We start from the raw sequence: 17111 nt of genomic DNA, 5'->3' as shown, positions 1-17111 counted from the left end.
CTATGACATACGGGGCATGAGATATGCTCATTCAAAGTTTGCAATTTCAATCAGTTGCTATAGCGCCCCCCTTTGGCCAATTGATGTAATATTGCTTCATTCGCATCCTCCCATGACCCTCTACCACTGTGCCAAATTTCACATGGATTGACCGAGTCAGTGAGAAAAACGTGGAACAGACACACACACAGAGTTTTCGTCATTATATAGTAAGATTATTATTATTATTATTACTTGGTTTTAAATTTGTATTTATGATTATTGTGTATTTATTTATTTATTTATTTATACACATATACTGGCATATTCTTCTATTTCATTACTTATTTATTTACTTATTTATTGACAGATCTAAAAATGTTTTCTTTTCTGAGTTGTTTTGTTTCGTTGTTGTTGGTGGTGGTTTTTGTTTGTTTGTTTTGTTTTGTTTTAATGCTATTAACTTAATGTTTAGGTATTGTCTATCTGCCAGTATATTTAAGTTTAATAAGTTGGAAAATGACCGAAATAAACTGAACCAAACTAACTTAACTGAACTAAAACAACCCAACACCTGTCATAAACCACATAAATAACTAAGCACGGAGATGAACCTCTCAGTAATACTTATATATTCACTAAGAGCACTTTATGCCTATTTCCCTCTTTGTTTCACACCCTGACAGAAGTTCAACAGTTCAATTCCATGACATCTCAGCTGTCTGCCTAAATCTCGCGATACCGCCATTCTCTCGCGAGTACCTAACGACTGGACACGGGCGAGAGGGAGATGGAGAGCAATGAGGTCTGAAAAGGACCAAATGACCGTGGGCAAGGAGAAAAGCGTCGTGGAGATACAGTTCAGAGACCTCCCGAGGGAGCAGGAGAACATTCCCGGTAACTTGAAGCAGAAGGAGGAGAAGAAGGAGGTGTTCACGAAGGTGAGTGACCGAGCTTTGGCGGTGTGTCGCATTGTTTACGCTGAGAGGAAAACAGACATGGAGGCGGCGGCACGGAGGGAGGAGGGATGGTTTCAGCACCGCGGACAGCGGCAGGAGGAGGAAGGAGGAAGGAGGAAGGAGGAGGCTCACAGCAGCCTGTCATCTTAGATATTACATTCCCCTCACACTTGATTTAATATAAAAGATTATAACAGCGCTGTGCCGTCAACATTCCTGCACTGTCTGCGGTTTAAAACACGCTCCCAACGTTTAACACCGTGTAATCCCGGGTTAAGATCCCAAATCCTAAATCTGCCCTGGTAACAGTTGCCAAGATGTCATGTGAGTTTGATTATTGCTGCAACTAACAACTATTTCTACTGATTATTACACTATATACTAGAGTATATGTTGTCAAACACAGTATTTAAAACCAATGTAATGTCTATATAAACCTATGGGTCGTTAAAGGCCCCAAGTTCATACGTGTTGACACAGTTTTATAGGTTAAAGGAGGGCAGGAGACATGCATTCACTCCAAAAGTAGACTGTTTATTTGTTAATAATAAGATTATTGTTGCTGGAGACCTGAGGAAAAGAGAAAACAATCATAAGTTTAAGACAAATATACTTTACACATAAATTATAATGTGTTACTACAGGCGAAGATAACACTTTGTGGCCAGTATATACAGCAATTAAATACCCCAACCTTTATAAACTGCTGCATTACAGCGATATATGCAGGCCTACATTAATCCATCAATAATTATAATAATTATAATCCAGTAATATAATAAAAAAAATATTTAACCTCTTCCACTCCCACCCTCCCTACCATAGACCCAGTTTTGCCTTTTTTAACTGGGACAGGGGATCTTATTGGGAAGATAGCAGGTCACCAGTATATGCCACATAGATGAAGTATACATCATCTGAAAGCTGGGAACCTGGAGATTAATTTGGGGTACAACTCAGGACTGTGCGTCAAGTTTTTCAACTCTTAAATCTGTCGTAAACATTGTGGTTTGGATAGGCCCCTATTTAAACTTTGAAAGTTTAGAGTGAGGGCTTAAAACATCATGATGGAAGTATATGATGCCACTCCCATGTTTAATTACGCCCCACAAGTTGTTGAATCAAACACCATTTGTTACACATATTAAGTGTTAAATGGAAGCGTTTTTTTAAGACTCAAGAACTGATAACAGTCCATCTGAAATGCCACATAAAGACACCAAGACTTTGTGGAACACCATGGGAAAAAAATCCACGTTGTAATTTGATATCAAATTATTTGACATTTGGAGATTTCTGTAAGAGTTGCATTTTTTAATACATTTTAATTCAGATACCTAGCTATAAAACTCAGCCCGCTACAACCTCTGAAACACCTTAACGTTGACTGAGGACTCTAGCGTCCCAGAAGAAAAGTCATAGAGACTACAATCTGTTTTCAATAGTGTCAAGATAGGCAGCAATAACACTACATTGCAGACAAACAACAAGAGACAGATGCACCAAGACAATGCCACTAAATAAGGAAAAGACAGAAAATCAATTGTAATTGATTGTAATACAAATGTTCCCATTAATTTGACACTATGTGCTGTATCAGAGTCATTATTTAGTGTATATGTGGCCAAACACAGGATTTAAGACCAATGCAATGTCTGTATAAACCCATGGGTTGTTATAGGCCCCAACTTAATATGTGACGACACAATAAAATTTCATAGGTTGAAGGAGAGCAGGAGACGTGCATTCAGTTCACAACCAGGTAAATAATAATAGAAATAAAACATTTTATTTATAGAGCACTTTTCAAGGTACTCAAAGACGCTTTACATTGGTTAAAAACGATCACAATATAGACTACATTAAAATACACACAACATCATTCACACATTAAAAGCCGTTTTGAAAAGATGCGTTTTGATTGATTTGAATCGGGAGAGGTCAGACAGTCTCGAATGTGTTTGGGGAGAGTGTCCCAGAGAGAGGGGGCAGCCAGGCCGTGTGCTTGGTCCTGAGTGGTGGAGTCAGGAGGTTGGCATCGGTCAGGAGTGTGGCGGTGGAGCAGGTCAGTGAGGTGCCAGGGCTTTGTAAGTGAGGAGAAGGACTTTTAATTGGATGTGTTATAGGACAGGAAGCCAGAGGAGGTTCTGGAGGACAGGGGTGATCAGATCAAATCAAATCAACTTTATTTATATGGCACTTTGCATACAACAGTAACACAAAGTGCCTCATAGAGGTTGAAAACAACAAAGAATCAAAACAGAAAACAAAAAAGAAAAGAGAAAACCCAACCCTCCCACCCCACATAGAGATACAGAAGCATACACATACGCACACGCACACACACACACACACACACACACACACACACACACACACTAGCTATCACTAAAGAGACATGGCCGAGCACCGAGACCCGAGGCAAGGAAAATCTCTGGGGACCGTCCACACTGAGTGGGCCCACGGTCCACGGCCACAGGGAGTGTAGAGACCACCCCGACCCGGGCAGACAGGAGGCTCCACATCGAGGTGCAGTGCCCTTCAGCCACCCAGGTCAGAGCTGTCCACGGGATGGCACCTCGGTCTGGAGCCTGGAGCCAGGTGATGTGATCTCGGGATCGGGAACGGGTGACCTGGCCAAGAGGGCAGCATAAAACACTGTTACAGGTTACACCAAGGCAAACAGACGTATTCAACTGTCACACACAAATTAATAAAAAAACCAGTATGCAATTAATGTGAAATACAAGGTCCAGGACAAGAACAAGTTTTGGTTTCTGGCTGGACTCCAAAGTAGAGACAGACACAGGTGTATGAAAACAAAAGTTTATTGCCAAAGGAAAAAACAAAAACTGCAGGCAGTGGAGGCAGGGTGCTGGCTGGCTAGGAGGGTGTCCACCAGTGTAGAGAGCCGGATCTCGGGAGATGACACGAGAGCTGAGCACACACAATAACACACGAGGCACGACAAACCCTGTCAAGGAAGAAATCACTACAGAAGCAACACTGGGAAAGAGTACGCTTGGCATGCCAACACAGACAGACAGCCCTGGCAGGAACAGAAACCGAAAGGGAAGGGGGAGGGGAGAACACACAAAAATACACCGAGAGACAAAAGTAAAACAGAATCATCACAGCTCGTCCAGTTTCAGATCCTGAATTATTCCAGGACGAAGGAGCAGCATAGTTAAAAGCTTATTTGCCGAGTTCTGTTGTCACCCTTGGATCCAGCATTTGTAGAATATTATGAGAGCGTAGGCCATCTTGATTTTTGCCTCTGCACATGTATGTAGACAGATAAGAGGGAACCAGGCCGAGAATAGATTTTTACATAAAAACCAACCAATGATGACGTAAACATCAGACACATATCAGATGGAGAGCCAGTATTCCATGTAACAAGTAAGTGGGCAGGGTACTTACCGCAGGGAGATCCCACTGTGAGCCCTAACACTCATCACCATGCTGCTCCGCCATGTTTCTACAGTAGCCCAGAATGGTCAAACCAAACACTGGCACTAGATGGGGCCATTTGCATTTTTGTGTTTTCACATCAGCTTGCATAGTTAGACATCCTGCTGCCTAAAGAGCATTAAAAAATGCTGTTGTTTTTAACACAACACTGCTTTATTCAGTGTTTTTACTGGTTTAAATCACCCGGTCTGCTTGTTTTATACAGGAAGAGACCTCTGCAGATGAGGGTACCCTGTAGCTCAGCGGGTAGAGCTGGCATCCCATGTACAAAGGCTATGTCCTCCTGTCAAAGAAAAGGCAAAACTCCCCCAAAAAACCCTCCTGAACAGTGAAAACTAAAGGAATTGAACCAGAAGAAGTTTCAGCTGGCAGCAATCTGTAATCCTCACCGCTACACGGCACTAAATCCCCCTAAATTTGAAACACTGATCCTTTAACAACACAACTTGAAACCAACAAAATATCCACATTATTTCTCATCAGTGTCCTACGTCAAATTGATGTTGGCAGTAGATGTCCTGTCTTTAATTTTGGTCACCCGACGTCACAACCTAAATTCAACCAAATATCAATGTCTAACTGCGTTGGTGCTCAGCTAGGCAGAGGCCTAGAAGACATACAACCGCTGCACCCTTCAGTGTGTCAGCTCTGGTAGTTACCAGCTACGCTCCTCCTAGTGGTTGGTTTTTAATGTTCCCGGGTTTTAAAAGATCTGGGGGAAACTGCATTCTCCTACTCTGCACCTTCTGATCTAAAATTAGAAACACTTTCATGAACCTCGACCAGGTCTGTCTTGTAAAAGAGATTTTCAGTCTAATTGTGACTTCCTGGTTAAATAAAAATGAATAAATCCATTATATGCTTCTTTTATGAGCATGGAGCAGAAGAGTGACCCCATTTTTTTGGTTTAAACCTCAAGGTTGAGCAGCGCTTTTCCCACTATGTCATTCTCAGATATGTGTTTCTGTGATATCTGGACACAGCTACACCTCAAGGATAGATGCTCGTACATAATAACCTGCACTACCAACAGTCTTCTTCCTGCTAAACTGAAGAAATAACATATAAACGGTTGATTACAGGTGGTGATTCGGAGGCTTCCTCCTAACCTGTCAAAGGACCAGCTAGAGGAGCAGCTCAGTCCGCTTCCATCCTACGACTACTTTGAGTTCTTTCCAGCTGATCAAAGGTAATCATGATAATCTTGCACTATACTTTAACTTATGACACCAAATCTTGTTTCTTACGTGAGAATGCTTATGAATTTTCCCTCTTTCTTTTTGTCTCCACAGTCTTTACCCGCACTTGTTCTGCAGAGCGTACATCAACTTTAAAAACCCCGAGGACATCCTGCTGTTCAGGGACCGATTCGATGGCTACGTCTTCATTGACAACAAGGGTATTTCTCTTTGTTCAAACCCAGTTTGACTTTGGTGGCCATGAACACAGCGGACACACAGTGCAACATATTCAGCAATATGAAATGCAAACAGAGATGTGTTTGTTTTACATCTACAAGCTGAATTTAACAGATGGAGCGGTGGCTTTAGAGCTTTTGTTGCCATTGTTACCATTTGATAGCAGGTCTGTGAAATGATGAGCTGCCTTTTTATTTCAATATTTACTCAGGCCAAGAGTATCCTGCAGTGGTGGAGTTTGCCCCCTTCCAGAAAATCTCCAAGAAGAAGCTGAAAAAGAAAGATGCCAAAGCCGGGAGCATTGAAGAAGGTACTGACACACACAGCTTGAGCCATCATTAAATAATAACCTGACATACTGAGCTACAGGAAATCAGTGTGTGAACATACTCATCCTGGATTTTAAACCCCCCACAGACCCAGAGTATAAGCGGTTCTTGGAGAATTACTCCTGCGATGAGGAGAAGTCTATGGCCAACCCTGAGACTCTGCTGGGAGAGATAGAGGCCAAGACCAGAGAGCTCATCGGTATGGTACCATAATTATTGAGATTCAAGTGTTTATGAATCAGAGGTATGGACTCTCGTCACGTGACTTAGTCTTGAGTCAGATTTAATGACTTTAGATTTGACTACATCAAACAGACTTGCAACTCAACTTGGACTTTAACACCAATGACTTGTAACTTCACTTAGACTTGATACCTTCCCCCATGACCAAAGATCTAAAACTATGTTATTTAAAAAAGTGTGCCACAAATCAATTTATGTCCCTTCATTTCTTGAAGTATCCAACATTTACACAATTCCTAGATCTACTTTGTTTGATCCAATCCGACAGCATCAAATCAAGTTGCAGGAGAGAACCATAAAGAATGAATGTCGCTGAGCCCCAGTGATACAAAAAAAATGTTACTTAAGATCTTTTTTTTTTTTTCGTGTACAAAAACTATGCGGTGGTCAACAGTCAGCTCAGTTTAGGACTAGATGTTACAACCCTTTGTTGTTGCACATGAGTGATGAGTGGGAGTGATGGTCCCATCTAATGGTTTCCAAGTGGGAGTCAGTAGGTTCAGGTCAGATGGAAAAGTGGGAAAGAGCAAAAACAAATTGCAGTATGCAAAACATGCAGGTCAAAAATTGCAGAAGGCCGGTGACTCAGTGACCTCCAACAACTTGTCTGACAAATAAATACAAAGTTTTAAAAGCACTGATGATTTTTGTAAATTTGATAAATGGACTGCACTAGTCATCTGACAACTCAAAGCGCTTTTTATACTACCAGTCACATTCACGCGATGGTGTGTGGAGGCTATCATACAAGCCATCAGGAGCAATTTGGCGTTCTGTATCTTGCTCAAGGATAGGCAGACTGGAGGAGCCGGGATCTAACCGCTGATCTTCCGATTGGTGGACGACCCGCTCTAGCTCCTGAATCACAGCTGCCCCTTTGCCCATCAGTCTGTTTTTTAAAATGGCGTTACATTTAGTGAAAACGGCATTATGACTTATTTAGGACTTGAAACTCAAAGTTTAGAACTTCGGACTTGACTCCAACTTGTCAGTCTTGAATTGGGACTTGACTCTGGAGTTGCTTGTCTTGATTTGGTATACCGTGACGTTAAAGTTGAAGGTTATCATACTGTGTACATTTGCTTATTTATTTTATAACTGGACGTTAAATCTCTCCTTTATTTTAGTTATTTTCAAAGGAGAGACTTTTTACACAGACTTTAACCATCAACAAAATGGTTTCAAGTTTCAATTATAGTAATAAAGCATTTGTTCAACCAAAAATAATCTTTCCATTTTCATTCCTTCAAGGGTCATTCTGATAATAGTGTAAAATCTGTAATATGGTGATACTGTGAAACCGCGGTGTTCTCTGAGACGGTTATCGTGCCATGAAGCTCTCATACCACTGCAACCCGACTTGTGACTTGCAAAACAATGACTTGGTCCCACCTCTGATATGAATTAACCTCTTCAACACCCAGGGGATCTTTAGGGGAAGATAGCAGATCAACATTATATGCCCAGTACAAGTGGTGTACATCATTTGAAAGCTGGAGACCTGAAGATTAATTGAAGACGCAGCTCAGCTCTGTGTGTTAAGTTTTTCTAGTCATATTATGTAATAAATGTGTTCTAGTTAGGTGCCTTTTCAAACTTGTAAAGATTAGAGCGTATAAGGGCTTAGAACATTATGATGGAAGCATATGGTGCCCATTCCCATGCTCAATTATGTCTCATACTTTGTTGCAGTAGTTTTGGGGTTGATACCATTTGGGACACAGATTTAGTATTCAATTTAAGCATTTTTACCACTCGAGAAGTGGTAAAAAAAAAAATACTACATCAAAACACCAAGACCTTGAGCAACACCACAGAAATCCATGTGGTGATTTTGCATTTGGAGATTTCTGCAAAAGTAGCATTTTTCAGTGATTAGATGGGGAGCACTTCTGTTCTGGAAATTGCTGAGAAACCCTCAAGGAGGCAAATTTGATTAAAAAAAATACATAACTTGTGTTTACTTATCTCATTTCAGCCAAACGGACAACACCTCTTTTGGAGTACATCAAAAATAAGAAAATTGAGAAACAGGTAAGAAATGAAAAATGCTTTAAACAAAAAGAAATGACCCGCAAATTTCTTTGAAAAATGTGAAGAATATTTTCTAATGTGTTCTTATAGAGAATAAGAGAAGAGAAAAGAGAGGAGAGGAGACGAAGAGAGCTCGAAAAGAAACGGCAGAGGGAAGAGGAGAAGAGAAAGCGACGAGAGGAGGAGAGACGCAAACGAAAGGAGGCAGAGAAGCAGAAGAAACTGTCTGATAAAGACATCAAAATCAAGGTCAGCACTGAAAATCATTTTCATACTTGTTTATCACAGTTGTTTGGATGGTGCAGTAGCATGTGCTTATGGAGTTTCCCTGTATTATCTGCATATCCAGCTCCTGAAGAAGAGTGACAGGGACGATGACGTGGATTCAGACCGGATGAAGGACAAAAGCGACATCGGGGAGACAGACAGGGGCAAATGGGAGAAAGCTGGAGGACAGATGAAGTCAAAGGACCTCAAAGACAAGTAAGGATTATGGCGGCATTGTGTCAGCCATTAAAAATTGTCACCACTTTACAGTCAGGCATAACCAGGGTTTATAAACAAATCAGCCTGTCAGTGAGTTTAACTTCTGCTAATGTGGAGTGTTTTGTCTTTTTAATAAGCTGCCTTTTTACCCGAAAGGATCAATCCATTTAATATTAGATTGGATACATATTAGTATATATAACTGCAGGGTGATATGTGAAAAACAATGAGACATCAATCCTGCAGTTTTCAGTTTGAGGAAGCGGCTTTATTCCCACAGGTCAGTGGTCAGGCAGTCAGTGGGAGGGGGATGTCCTGATTATTTAAAAAGCTACACAACTGAGTAGGTGACACTTGCAAAGGACATCTGGAAACCATTAGTATTTGATTTCCGTACCACTAATAAAGTAGGTACAGGCACAACTGTTGAGATGGAAAAAAAAGAGGGGCTGTCCCAACACCTAACTTCAAATTATACGTAGCAGGGCTTGAGTCTGCTGTCAGTCACTAAACTAGAAAAGTGCACTTAGTGAAGCACAGATCTCAGCCAGGCAGCCGTGTGTCCCTTGAGCTGATCTTGATCTTCAGCAGCGTAGCAGAAACTCATAGTGACAGCTTACCGGCTCCAAACCGTAGTTGGGAACATGCTGGCTCATTAACATTAAATTAGCTACCCAGGTACCCAGCTTCTAGGGATCTGGACCACTCTGCAGAAGGAAGCACAGAAATACAAAACTTTAACATCATTAGGAATCTTATATCCCAAAATCTTTCCCACAGTTAGACATATATTTTCCCAGAAAGTTTGGATTTTTGGGCATAACCAGAAGATATGGGAGTGATCAGCGTTCAAGTTTCCGCACTGCCTCCAGCACTGTTCCTGTGATTGAGATAAGATAGATATTTATTCTTCTTTTTACAGGCTTCAGTCAGAATATCTATCACTGCATTACCCTCTCTAGACAATGTTGGTTTTATTTATTTTTATCATAGTAATCTCTTATTTGGAGGTATCTGTTTTCAAGTCCAAATTCCTTTTGTAATTCCCCAAAACTTTTTAAGAATCCACTGTGAGTTAGTGTACATACTGCTGTAATGCCCTTGTCCCACCACTGTCTGAAACCAACATCACTGACTCCTGGTTTAAATTTGGGATCTAGACCAGGCCAGATTGATAATTTGACGTCCCCCTCCATATTGTATTCTTTCACCATTTTACTCCAAATATCCATTGTTTGTTTAATAATTTCATTATTGCTTTGTTGAGACATTTTATTTCCTATGTCTCCTAGTGTTGCTTGAATATGGAAAGTATCTATCTTGCCCTCTATATCTTTCCATCTTGCCTGATATAGAGGGCAGCATGTACAAACCAGGAACCTCCCTTGAGCTGCATAAAAGTATTGTTTCAGGTTGGGCAGGGACACCCCGCCCTCCTCTTTTCGTAATTGTTAAGTGTCTTATACCTGACCCTTGGTTTCTGTCCAGCCCAGATAAATCTAGATATAAGTTTGTCCCAGTGTCTAAATTGTGTCTCTGGCATCATTTGTGGGATGGATTGAAAAAGGTATAACAATCTTGGTAATACATTCATTTTTATTACCTCAATTCATGTCTCAAAATCCATGTTGAAAGCTGACCACCGCCTGATATCTGTCTTTATATTGTTATTAATCTGATTATAATTTATTTCAAATGTTTTATTGAGATTTTTTGCCAGTATCACACCCAGATATTTGATCACTTTAGCATTCCATTTGATTTTGTATTTTTCTTTAATTTCTTGGCCTGGAGAATAATTTAATGTGAGAATTTGCTATGTTTAATTTATAGCCTGAGTATTCACCATAGTCCTCTAATATCGACATCAGTTTAGGAAAAGTTCTGTCCGGGTCTTGAAGAGTCACAATAACATCGTCTGCGAAAAGCCCTATAATATGTTCCTGTTCTCCTATTTGGATTCCTTTTAAATTGTTGCTCTGCCTGATCATTTGTACCAACGGTTCAATAAATATTGCAAACAAGGTAGGGCTAAGGCAGCATCCCTGGCGGGTCCCTCGCTGTAAGACAAATCTATCAGTTAGATGTCCATTCATTTTTATCCTTGCTGTAGGTTCTTGATAGAGGCTTTGAATACATTGTATTGATTGTTTTTTAATCCCTAGTCTCCCCAGCACCTGATATAGAAATCTCCAACTGACACAGTCAAAAGCCTTCTCTGCATCGAGGCTCACTAATACTGCTCTCAATCCCTGTTTTTGAATCTGGTCTATTATGTGTAGGGTACGCCTAACATTATCCTGAGTCTGGGAACTATGTGTAGTTTATACAGTACATTGCTCCACCACACATTAGTTATGCTTAATAATCTCTAATTTAAAAGTGAAAGGCTAAAGTTACTTACTTCATCAAATGCATATTGTTGTCTCAAATGATGTTTGGGTAGAAGTAATTCCTGGACTCAAAATATTTCTTGGAGGTGCTCTTTGGTTAGGGATACATGTAGACATCAGTTTCAAAACAATCTCTTTAAAAAGTCAAATACCTTTATAATGGCATGGTCATATTAGACATAGAAACAATCTCCAGCGCATTTCAGTCCCAGTCTTTCGTGAAGGAACAAACCAAATTATTTAATATTGGCACAAACAATCATCTAGTGATATTCCTGACCCAGAAAATGTATATTTTGTCACCAAAATTGACCTTCTAAGTAGCTTGGAAGCTGAGATATGGGCACTTATAGATTTTACATGGCGGCCCGCCTTCCACCATTGTGATGAAGCGGCTCCCCTTCTAAATTGAAAGCTATGGTGATGAAGAACACATAAAAAAAATTTGGTGCTTTTGTCCGGCACGTCCCCATTCTTTTCTCATATGTCTTTAAGCCGCCTGACTACTAGGCTTATGTCTGGCGGCGATAATAATTGTCAAGCCTCTTATCAGCATTCCCACAGATTCTGAGAGGGTTGTTTCTGATGATGTTAAATCTTGTTTTGCCACCTATTAAATATAAGTAAAACATCTATGGTATGAAAAAAAAAAACATCTTACTGTGAAGTGATACCAAGAATTAGAGAACTACGTCTGTGTAATAATTATGTACTGTATCTGGTGTCTGTGCATTTTCCATCCTGATTACCAGAGGTCAGCCTGAGAGTGATAAGGAGCAGAGAGAGCAGCACAGTCGCAGACAGAGAGATAAGGACCATCGTGGTAAAGACGAAGAGAGGAAACGACAGAGACACCACTATGAGTTTGACAAATTCATGCGCCGCAAAGATGAAACCAAATGGGGGAAGGGCTACTGCCAGGACCGAGCCAAGAAAGAGGGCCACCATCACGGTTACTCTTACTGTCCCGACAGCGGAGACAAGCTGGGAAAGGAGGACAGGGAGGACCTGGGTAACAGGAAGGAACGCCTCCGAAACAAGGTGAGCGAGAAGGTGAGCATGAAATAGGGGGAAGGGTAAAAACTCACTGCCTTGTCTGTCATGATGTAAACTTGTAACTGTGTTTCAGATGTTGGTTGAAATGTGTTTTTTTACAGATGATAACCATCAACTCAAATCTCCTTTCTCCTTTTTTTCCGTTAATTTCAGTGCATCTGTGTCGTAGAAACGGTCTCCATTGAGTCATAAGTTAAAGATCATGCAGTCAGCGTAGAGATAGCACTTAACCGAACTGCAGATTTCTTTAGTAGCTTATTTCTTAAATGTCATGCAAAAGAGAAAAGGTTTCCTGCTGGTGCTGCAGATTCTTCTCACAGAACAAAAACGTGCAAATTAGGTGAATGTGAGACTCTAAGTTGCTCGTCATGTATGTGAGTGTAACTGTGTTTGGCCTGTGAAAAGAACTCCTATAATCTCAGTGCCGATGGCTCGAAGAACATCCAGTGTTAAAACAATTTATTGGTGGTAATCATTCAGGATGGATGAATGAATGACTCATTTTTATATTCATAAAATATATATATTACAAAGGAAGTTTAGGAGAACAGAACATTCGCATTCAACAAAGGGTTTAGTCAGAGGGATAGTTCAGATCTTTTGAAGTGAGGTTGTAGGTGTTATGTGGTGTGGAGAAACATAGGAGACAAAAAGAGCAGCTCAAAAATATCACTCTTTGTTCCAGGAAACTGAACATCACACAAGGAAATCAAGGACCCAACAAAGACTGAGGTGAAAACCAGGACTTTAAATACAAAGTAGTCTGACAAGGGCGTGAAGTGCAGGTGGAGAAGACGGGCGGAGAAGCTCAGATGAGGGGAATAAAGTGATAACGCAGGAGAACAGGCAGGGAGCTGATTAGACTAAGAAGGACTAAAGAGGCTAACACAGGGTAGGTGTGTAGCTGGGTAAATGGGGGAAAGGCACTAATTTGGGGAGTAAGAACAGATAAGTGACACATGAACATGAAACAAGGCAGAAGACGAACAGACAACCCGACAAAATCCTAGAGATAAAACTACAAATGAAAGAACCCTGAATTATGACGGTGCAAGATACTTATCCATAGTCAGTGTATTACATACAGTAGATGTAATTTTGAACACCCCCAGTTTGGAGAAGCAGGCAGGAGTACCGACACGGAAGCTAAGCAATCTACTGCTGTGGACAGGGACAGCAGCACAACTTATTTATTTTATTCACAATTTAAGTGGATGCTATATTGGGAGTATTTTCACCACCATCTATGCTCTCTTCAAAGCAACCAGACTCCATTGAAAAAAAGTGTAATTTTAGCTCACTGAACATGTGAGCTGCTGGTCTACCACTGTATTGATCAGTTAGTTAGTTTGTATTATTGTGTGATTTTGGTGAAGCTGAACTAAGCCTTTTAAATGCCGAAGTCGCACTGTTACACAAACTAGCTAACTGACTGAGGCAGCAGTAGGCCAGCAGCTCCTGTGTTCAGCAGTGTTGAATTAGAGCTTTTCTCAATGGAGTCTGGCATTGAGGTGAGCAGTATAAGGGTTTCAGTTCCCCGTCGGAAATTGTTGTCAGACAATAAGGTGAAGCAGTGATAATATTCTATATATAACACACACTTAAACTTTTTTTAGGTGGCTAAAATATGTTTTGTTGCCGATATTATTCACAGCAGTAGATTACTTAGCTTCTGTGGCGGCACGCCAGCCTGCTTCTCCATCCATCCATCCATCCATTTTCATCCGCTTATCTGGGGGCAGCAGGCCAAGCTAAGCACCCCAGACGTCCCTCTCCCCAGCAACGCTTTCCAGCTCCTCCTGGGGGACCCCAAGGCGTTCCCAGGCCAGGATGAGAGATGTAATCCCTCCAGAGTGTTCTAGGTCTGCCCCGGGTCCTCCCACTAGTTGAACATGCCCGGTAGGCACCCAGGAGGATCCTGATCAGATGCCTGAACCACCTCAACTGACCCCTTTCAACTCTAAGAAGCAGCGGCTCTACTCCGAGCTCCCTCTGGATGTCTGACCTCCTTACCCTATCTCTAAGGCTGAGCCCAGCCACCCCACGGAGAAAACTCATTTCGGCAACTTGTATCCGCGACCTCAATCTTTCGGTCACTACCCAGAGCTCATGACCATAGGTGAGGGTTGGGACGTAGATGGACCAGTAAATCGGAAGCTTCACTTTCCGGCTCAGCTCCCTCTTCACCACGGTGCAGCGCGCTAGCATCACTGCAGAAGCCGCACCAAACCGCCAATCCATCTCACGCTCCATTCTACCCTCACTCGTGAACAAGACTGGGAATAAGCCAACCGACATCTACTACTATGTGATACACTTACCTCATACAACCTCACTCCAGAAGATCCAAACTATCCCTTTAATAAAGTGAATCAGGTCGTCATTATTCTACCATGCGTTCACAGGAGCTTTTGAAAGGGGGTTTCTGTAGCTGCTAGCCCAGTGCATGCTGGGACACACTTAAGCCCTGTGTGACTCATAAAAAGAATACGTGACTAAAGAAGATGAGTGACACGTGTATTAATATGTAAATTCAAAGTGTGTGCTGCTTGTCTCTCCCATGTCCCTGCTCTCTTGTCTCCCTGCAGGACCGTCCAGCCATGCAGCTCTACCAGCCAGGCGCACGCAACAGGAAGCGCATGAGCTCAGCAGGCAAAGGCTACGACTGCATCCCCGTGGGCCACTCACCTGAACCCGGGACGGAGCACTGCTACGAGGCTGTCACTATGGCAACGGGGGTGGAGAAAGGGTTTGAGAAAAGCAAAGAGGAACAGTGAGCAGTCTGTGTTTATAGAAATACAAATAAATTATTCAGCCTACGTTGATGGTGACAGGTTTGGCAGGATATCATTGTGGAAATAATACACTCTACTGAGGGAGAAAGGCACTTCAGAATCAAACAGTCTTTTAGTCGTTTATTAGATGTAACAGAGCTCAGAGCTTTGAATGTTGGATAAGGTGTTTGTTTGCTGGAGCATGAACATTTTTAGAAAACACTAAATATTTCATCTGCCTCACTGTTTAGTGTTCAAATAATCCTTGGTACAAACCACGTGAAAAAGAACAGGGGCAAACAATAATAGTTACCGTTATGATAGCACAACAGTTCGTGTCAGGCAGCCTGGTGTCATTTCCTGTTTACTCATGTCTTTGAAGTGTGTCCCAGTAAGCGGCAGCTCACCTGTGGTATCCATCAACAACTTCCTGGTTCAACAATGACCTCATCCTCTGCACCAGATCTTGTTACTAAGCCTTTGTAGACTCTGCTGAACTTGGATGTTTTTAATGATCCTATAGATTTTATGAAAATGAAATATAATGTAAGTGGAACTTACAAACAGTGGATGTAGAAAATTGTGTGTATTTTTGTGCGTGAAGGTGAGCGAATGAGAGGGGATAAGAGTTATTATTGACAAACAGGACGATGTACGGCTTTTTCCTGGTTTTTATGCATCTCATTACACTTGGTCCATCTTATTCTATGGTGTCATACAACAGAAGAGACGTTTTTCATCATCCATGAGCCAAGAAGAACACATTCTCTACATTTCTACAAAGCATTTCTTAGAGACAATAAAGTTGCGAAGTGTGACACCGATAAATACATTAATTTTCTATGCCGTGTGCACGGTTTTCTATTAATTCTATCGACTAAATGTAAATGAAAGCCACAAATACTGATGACGTCTGTTTAACAAGCCTTATATCATTTTTGCACACTACCTAACATTTGTCTATCATACCTCTTGTATCCTTTATTTTTTCTTTAAGCTGTGAGAAAATAAAGCTCTTGTACTGTTATAACAGACTAAACCAGTGTGTCAGTCATTGTGATAGTCTGACAGTTTGGGTGAGGCAGCATTTTTCAGCAGCACTGCCCGTAGTACACGTTTACAGATATGAGTCAATTATAGCTTGCAGTGTATGAAAACACACTTAGCACTTGTGGGTGTAGATATGGGTAGGTGTTTCATTAGTGATACTTAAGGCAGTTAATCCTAAACTAAAGTAAAACCAGGGGCGTAGATATAGATAGTGCAAGAGGAAGGGCCTTCCAGCAATGTGTCAGACAGAGAACGGCTCCTTGTGAGAGATCCAGACTGCCACCACAGATATTTAGTTCCACCACATCCCAAAGGTGCTCTATTGGATTGAGATCTGGTGACTGTGGAGGCCATTGGAGTACAGTGAACTTATTGTCATGTTCAAGACACCAGTTTGAGATGATTTGAGCTTTGTGACATGGTGCGTTATCCTGCTGGAAGTAGCCATCAGAAGATGGGTACACTGTGGTCATAAAGGGATGGACACGGTCAGCAACAATACTCAGGTAGGCTGTGGTGTTTAAACCATGCTCAGTTGGTACTAAGAAAATCTCCCCCACACCATTACACCACCAGCAGCAGCCTGAACCGTTGATACAAGGCAGGATGGATCCATGCTTTCATGTTGTTTACACCAAATTCTGACCCTACCATCTGAATGTGGCAGCAGAAATCCAGACTCATCAGACCAGGCAACGTTTTTCCAATCTTCTATTGTCCAGTTTTGGTGAGCCTGTGTGAACTGTAGCCTCAGTTTCCTGTTGTTAGCTGACAGGAGTGGCACCTGGTGTGGTCTTCTGCTGCTGTAGCCCATCTGCTTCAAGGTTGGACGTGTTGTTGGTTCAGAGATGGTCTTCTGCAGACCTTGGTTGTAACCAGTGGTTATTTGAGTTACTGTTGCCTTTCTATCATCTTG

General features: G+C 41.6%; 1 protein-coding gene across 4 annotated transcripts; it reads left to right on the top strand.

The window, feature by feature from the left end:
* The first annotated feature begins 705 nt into the window (after positions 1-705).
* On the top strand, positions 706-16201 carry upf3a (UPF3A regulator of nonsense mediated mRNA decay). 4 transcript variants are annotated; one of them, XM_050049067.1, is made up of 10 exons: positions 706-920; positions 5495-5601; positions 5705-5811; positions 6042-6140; positions 6248-6358; positions 8381-8436; positions 8527-8685; positions 8786-8919; positions 12068-12368; positions 14960-16201. In XM_050049067.1, the coding sequence occupies exons 1-10, from the start codon at positions 780-782 to the stop codon at positions 15146-15148; spliced, it is 1404 nt and encodes a 467-aa protein (XP_049905024.1). In that variant the 5' UTR covers positions 706-779; the 3' UTR covers positions 15149-16201. The 4 variants fall into 4 exon arrangements, with proteins under 4 accessions (XP_049905024.1, XP_049905027.1, XP_049905026.1 ...); XM_050049070.1 differs by having other exon boundaries at positions 12068-12356; positions 14970-15157; XM_050049069.1 differs by lacking the exon at positions 14960-16201 and adding an exon at positions 13057-13651 and having other exon boundaries at positions 12068-12356.
* The last annotated feature ends 910 nt before the right edge of the window (positions 16202-17111 follow it).

The sequence above is a fragment of the Epinephelus moara genome, chromosome 7 (assembly GCF_006386435.1).
Source record: "Epinephelus moara isolate mb chromosome 7, YSFRI_EMoa_1.0, whole genome shotgun sequence".
Classification (NCBI taxonomy): Eukaryota; Metazoa; Chordata; class Actinopteri; order Perciformes; family Serranidae; genus Epinephelus; species Epinephelus moara.
Note: the sequence above shows the minus strand (reverse complement) of the source record. Positions and strands in the feature narration are given on the sequence as shown.

What these genes read in the sequence shown, in the direction of transcription:
- upf3a (XM_050049067.1), top strand. Translation starts at nt 780, where the DNA reads ATGAGGTCTGAAAAGGACCAAATGACCGTGGGCAAGGAGAAAAGCGTC. An exon ending in AGCCGGGAGCATTGAAGAAG is followed by an intron (nt 6,141 to 6,247) that starts GTACTGACACAC and finishes AACCCCCCACAG; the next exon opens with ACCCAGAGTATAAGCGGTTC. An exon ending in ATAAGAAAATTGAGAAACAG is followed by an intron (nt 8,437 to 8,526) that starts GTAAGAAATGAA and finishes GTGTTCTTATAG; the next exon opens with AGAATAAGAGAAGAGAAAAG.